Genomic DNA, 5,828 nt, shown 5'->3' with positions numbered 1-5,828 from the left:
TCTACGCTCAGCAGCTGACCCTCATTTACGAGCAACACTTGTTGCTAGAATTGCATCTCTTGCAGAAAGGTAAACCCTAAACCCTAAACCCTAAACCCTAAACCCTAGGCAGTAGAGAGTAGATCCCTTCTGTGCAACACCAAACCCTAAACACTTCAACTATATTTACGAGCAACACTTGTTGCTAGAATTGCATCTCTAGCAGAAAGGTAAACCCTAAACCCTAAACCCTAAACCCTAGGCAGTAGAGAGTAGATGCAACACCAAACCCTAAACTACGTCTATGTTCAAGAATAGTATCCCTATGGATAATACAAACCCTAAACCCTAAACCCTAAACCCTAATCACACTAACTAAATCAGCAGCAAACTCTAAACATCCCAATCCTTACCTTATTCTACAAACCCTAAACCCTACATATATACACCCCAGCTCAAACCCTAAACCCTATTTATAAAACCTTAAACCCTAAACCCTATATACATATATATACCCGAACCCTAAACCCTGTGTATACACTCCAACTCAAACCCTTACGGCAGCGGCTTTGTGGGTGACGAGACAAACCCTTTCCTAACCCCTTTCTGAAACCCTAAACCCTAAACCCTAAACCCTTGAGTTGCGCTGCTGTTTGTAGGTTTTCTCCTGACCCTCGCTGGTTTGTCTCTGCTGTTTTATCTTTGCTCGAAGTTGGTGGCGGCGGAGCCTCTCTGGGGGCCCCTGGTGTTGCAGCAGCACTAGCAGCAAGCAGCAGCAGCAGCAGCAGCAGCACCAGCAGCAGCAGCGCAGCAGCAGCACATGCTGCGCAGTCTCTTATGCAGCTTGTTGTTGAGGGGAGCGGTGGAAGCCCTGAAGAAGAGTTAGGGTTTAGGGTTTATGTTGTTAATGCTTTGGTGCTGCTGCTGCAGCAGAAAAAACACTTGCCAGACATCCTTATTCAGGTACGGGCTAGGGTTTAGGGTTTAGGGTTTAGGGTTTAGGGTTTAGGGTTTACAATCGAGGCCACACACAGACCCAGTCTACAGCTTTACTACAGTTCAGCATCGGACAAGTTAATGTGTAGGGTTTAGGGTTTAGGGTTTAGGGATTAGGGATTAGCAGACGTAGGGTTTAGGGTTTGCGTGTAGGTGGCGAGTTGGGTGTTAGGGTTTAGGGTTTAGGGTTTAGGGTTTGCGTATAGGTCTCGAGCTGGGTGTTAGGAGAGTACGGCTCTCTTTGCTCTGTCCCCGGAGTAAAGCAGCGAGATCTGCTGGGGTTGCTGAGGGAGGCGTGGCAGCGGTAAACCCTAAACCCTAAACCCTAAACCCTAAGCCCTTGTTTCTGCTAAACCCTAAACCCTCGGCGGGGGTGGGCGAGACTGTCTGTCCTCATCCACTAGGCGAGGCGCGCTGCTCTAAACCCTAAACCCTAAACCCTTATACCCAACATGTTACCTATACGCAAACCCTAAACCCTAAACCCTTTTTCTGCATGCAGGAGCTCAAACACCTGCACTAGAGGCTGGGTTGTGTGGGCGCTGGTGAAGCTTTCTGCTGTAAATGCAGCAGCAGCAGCAGCAGCAGCAGGAGCAGGAGCAGCAGCAGGAGCAGCAACAGTCGATGGTCTCGTGCTGCAGCTGCTGCAGCAGCAGCAAAAGCACCTGGCGCCCACTGAAATTCAAGAGAGATGCTTCCGAGGGTCTCTGCTGCTGCAGCTGCTCTCCCCCAAGCTTCTAGGGTAAACGCTAAACCCTAAACCCTAAACCACGAACCCTGAGCCACAAAGCCTAAACCCTAAACCCTAAACCGCAGATTCTAAACCACGAACCCTAAACCCTGAACAGCAAACCCTAAACCCTCAACGACAAATCCGAGACTTTGGGGGCGCATGAAGCCTCCTCAGTTAACAGATGGTTTAGGGTTTAGGGTTTAGGGTTTAGGGTTTAGGGTTTGTTTTCAGGGAGGTCTTTCCCTTCGATGCGGCCAACGAAGACATCCCTGCTGATGCTCTTCTAAACATTGGGGCGGTCAGCTGCTGTTGCTGCTGCTGCTGCTGCTGCTGCTGGTCTCGACGTTGCTGCTGCTGCTAATGCTGGTGCTGCTGATGTGGCGCTGCACTTGCGTTGTGTATATCTGCGCCTTGCTGCTGCTGCTGCTGCTGCTGCAGGCCTATGCACGTGCTGCCGTTGCAGCAGGAGCAGCAGCGTACGTCCCTCCCAGCAAGAGGGCAGCAGCAGCAGCAGCAGCAGCAGCAGCTGCTGCTGCTGCTGCTGTTGTTTCGCCAGACGGAAGTGTAGAAGGAGCAGCAAACGCCTTGCAGCACCAACAAGCAGTGCGCCTTGCTTCATTGGTTTAGGGTTTAGGGTTTAGGGTTTAGGGTTTAGGGTTTGCAGTGTTGGCTGTCTGGTTCGACGTGGAGCTCAGGGTTTCGGGTCAAGGGTTTGCACTGCAACTGCATTCGCCTTAGGGTTTAGGGTTTAGGGTTTAGGGTTTAGGGTTTTTGTGTGGCTGTGCAGCATCACTCTGCCGCTTTGAATTTTACTCCTTACGCCCCGCCTACACCCCCTCAGCAGCAGCAGCAGCAGCAACAGCAGCAGCAGCAGCACACTGCAGGAGATTCGGCTGCCTCTACCACGGGACTAAAAGTGCTTGGTGGGGGTTTAGGGTTTAGGGTTTAGGGTTTAGGGTCTGTTGAGTCTTCAGGGAATTGATTGAAGCTTTCTCCAAAGGCTTCTAAACCGCTTAGGGTTTAGGGTTTAGGGTTTAGGGTTTAGGGTTTGTGCGCAGGGCCTCGTCGTTGGGGTCCGTCAGGTTTTTTAGGCTCAACAAATGGCGGCGATCCTGCTGCAGCAGCAGCTGCTGCTGCTGCTCCTGTTCCTGCTGCTGCTGTTAGCAGCAGCAGCAGCTGGCAGCCGCATGCAGCGATTGACGCGGTGTCTGCAATAGATCTGCCGCCGCAGCCCCAGTACATCCAGCAGCAGCAGCAGCAGCAGCAGCAGCAGCAGCGAGAACCGACAGAAAGAGAGCGCATGGCAGCTGCACTGTTTGGAGGGCTTACAGGCGACACACCGGCAGCAGAAACAGCAACAGCAGCAGCAATAGCAGCAGCAGCAGCAGCAGCAGCACCTGCTTTTCCTGCTGCTGTACGGCCAGCCGGTAGTACACACATTTCTCCAGCAGCAGCAGCAATCCCAGAGTCAGCAGCAGCTGCTGCAGCTGCTGCAGCAGCTGCTGCTGCTGCTGCACCTCCACCCACAGCAACGCATCAGCCTTCCCCTCCAGTGGACCTGCTAGACCTTGACAGCAGCAGCAGCAGCAGCAGCAGCAGCAGCAGCAGCGGGGTGGATGACCTCGTAATGGATGTTCTCTCGCTCAGTTTGCAGCAGCAGCAGCAGCAGCAGCAACAGCAGCCTCCGCTGCAGCCGCTTACACTGACAACAGAACAGGTGAATTAGCTGTGCTGTTGCTGCTTCTCTTGCTGTTGCTTCTGCTGCTGCTGTTGCTGCAGCAGCTGCTGCTGTTGCTTCTGCTGCTTCCTGCTTCTCCCTGGCGTCTTGCAACTCCTTTCGCACTATCTGAAAACGCGCTGCTGTTGCTGCTGCTGCTGTTGCTGCTGCTGCTGCTGCTGCTGCTGCTGCTGCTGCTGCTGCTGCTGCAGCTGGGGAGCGGGTGGTCTTCGTTGAGTGGGGAGGCAGCAGCAACTGCTGCGCTGCAGCGGCCGCAACTTTGTGAAGAATTTGCTAGAGGAGTCTTTGCTGTAAACCCTAAACCCTAAACCCTAGCTTAAACCCTAAACCCTAACTTAAACCCTAAACCCTAACTTAAACCCTAAACCCTAGTTTCAACCCTAAACCCTAACTTAAACCGTCCACCCTAAACCCTACGCTAACCCCTAACTTGAGGCTCCAGCTGAAGGGTTTAGGGTTTAGGGTTTAGGGTTTAGGGTTTGAGCGCAGAATTCTCTTGGAGTTGCAGTGGTTGAGGTTATAGGAGATGAAGCTGTTGCTGCGGGCACTGCAGCAGAAGGTCTGGTGTACATACACCTCAGTTTAGACGCTCCTGCTGCTGCAGTCAGCTTTCAAGTCAAAGCAACAACCCAGAGGTATGCTGCTGATGCTGCTGCTGATGCTGCTGCTGTCGCTGCTGCTGCTGTTGCTGCTGCTGCTGCTGTTGCTGCTGCTGGTGCTGCTGTTTTTGTTTGTTGGCTTTGGCTGCTCTTTCTGTTTCTTGCTGTCGTTTGCTGCTTTTCGTTGTTTGGTGTTTAGGGTTTAGGGTTTAGGGTTTAGGGTTTAGGGTTTGTGTTTTGTTGCGCAGCTTAGCAGACCGCATCGCAGCAGTTTGCAGCAGCCTTTGAGGGTGAAGCAGCTGCAGCATCAGCTGCAGCAGCAGCAACTGCTAAAGCTGTAGCAGCAAGAGCTGCAGCAGTTGCTGCTGCAGCAACGGATGCAGCAGCAGCAACAACAACAGCAACAGGTTCTGGTGCAAAGGCAGCACAAACTGCTGCTGCTGCTGCTGCTGCAGCAACAGCAGCAGCAGCAGCAGCAACAGCAGGAACTACCACGGGGCTCTTCCTCTTCATATTTAGCCCCTACTTTTTTTCTTTTCTTGTTAGTCATTTGAAGTTTTACTGATGCTGCTGCTGCTGCTGCTGGAGTTGCTACAGCTGCTGCTGCTGCTGCTGCTGCTGCTGCTGCAGAGACAGTAGTTGGGGCAGCTGCAGCAGCAGGGAGTGTTGGCTGCTGCTGCTGCTGGTGTGCTGCTGGAGCCGTGGGGTTTGCTGCAGCTGTTGCTGCTGTTGCTGCTGCTGCTGCTGCTAGTCTCTTTTGCTGGTGCTGTCTCGTTTGCTGTTGCTGCGGATGCTGCTGGTTGTTCTGCTGCTGCTGCCGCCTCATTTGCTGCTGCTGCAACGTTGCAGCAGCAGCTACATATTCTGCTCACTTGCTGCTTCTCCTTCTTCTGTTGCTGCTGCTATTTCCGTTGCTGCTGCTGCTTCTCCTGCTGCTGTTTTAGCTGCTGCTGCTGCTTCATCTGTTGCTGCTGCTTCTTTATCTCTCGCTGTTGCTGTCTCTGGTGCTACTGCTGCTTCATCAGCTGATATTTTATCTGCTGCTGCTATTGCATTTGCTGCTGCTGCTGTCTCTTCTGCTGCTGTTGTCTCTTTCGCTGCTGCTGCCTCCTCCGTCGCTGCTACTCTCCCTGCTGCTCCTGCTTCTTCAGCTGCTGCTGCAGCTGCTGCTGAAGTTGTTGCATCTGCTGTTGCTACTGCTGCATCTGCTGCTGCTGCATCTGCTGCTGCTGCATCTGCTGCTGCTGCATCTGCTGCTGCTGCATCTTCTGTTGCTGCTGCACGTTCTGCTGTTGCTGCACCTTCTGCTGCTGCTGCATCTGTTGCTGCTGCTACACCCTGCGGCGTCTGTGCTTCATCTGTTGCTGCTGCTCCTGTCTCAACATCAGCAACAGCAGCAGCAGCAACAGCAGCAGCTGCAGCAGCAGCAACAGTGCTTCGTTCGCTGCTGCATTCGGTGCTGCAGCAAGTGCTCTCGCTCTGCAGCTGCAGCAGCGGGATGTGCAACTGAGTGCTGCTGCTGCTGTTGCTGCTGCTGCTGCTGGCGTCGCTGCCGTCGGTATTCCTGAGCGACAATAGTAGCAACAACCGCAGCAGCAACAGCAGCAACAGCAGCAGCAGCAGCAGCAACAGCAGAGCCATGAGAAGAATAAACTCTGCTGCATTACGCACACATTCCCCCCAACATGCTTCTGCTGCTGCAGCTGCTGCTCCTTCTGTTGCTGCTACTGCTGCCGCTGCTGCTCCTGCTGCAGCAGCAGCAGCAGCAGCAGCAGCAGCAGCA

The 5,828-nt window shown here is 53.4% G+C and overlaps 2 protein-coding genes across 2 annotated transcripts; one reads left to right on the top strand and one right to left on the bottom strand.

Moving 5' to 3' along the window:
• Nucleotides 1-638: 638 nt before the first annotated feature.
• Nucleotides 639-4,386, top strand: EAH_00061370 (adaptin N terminal region domain-containing protein, putative; the record flags this gene model as incomplete). Its single annotated transcript, XM_013393362.1, has 10 exons — nucleotides 639-942; nucleotides 1,182-1,279; nucleotides 1,478-1,717; nucleotides 1,940-2,006; nucleotides 2,147-2,311; nucleotides 2,496-2,631; nucleotides 2,767-3,425; nucleotides 3,638-3,736; nucleotides 3,936-4,061; nucleotides 4,294-4,386. Coding segments are annotated over 10 exons (1,987 nt in total), but the record flags the coding sequence as incomplete, so codon positions are not given.
• Nucleotides 4,387-4,900: 514 nt separating this feature from the next.
• On the bottom strand, nucleotides 4,901-5,609 carry EAH_00061360 (hypothetical protein; the record flags this gene model as incomplete). Its single annotated transcript, XM_013393361.1, has 1 exon — nucleotides 4,901-5,609. A coding segment is annotated over one exon (709 nt), but the record flags the coding sequence as incomplete, so codon positions are not given.
• Nucleotides 5,610-5,828: the final 219 nt, after the last annotated feature.

The sequence above is a fragment of the Eimeria acervulina genome, genomic scaffold (assembly GCF_000499425.1).
Source record: "Eimeria acervulina Houghton genomic scaffold, Eah_scaff1588, whole genome shotgun sequence".
Taxonomy (NCBI): domain Eukaryota; phylum Apicomplexa; class Conoidasida; order Eucoccidiorida; family Eimeriidae; genus Eimeria; species Eimeria acervulina.
Note: the sequence above shows the minus strand (reverse complement) of the source record. Positions and strands in the feature narration are given on the sequence as shown.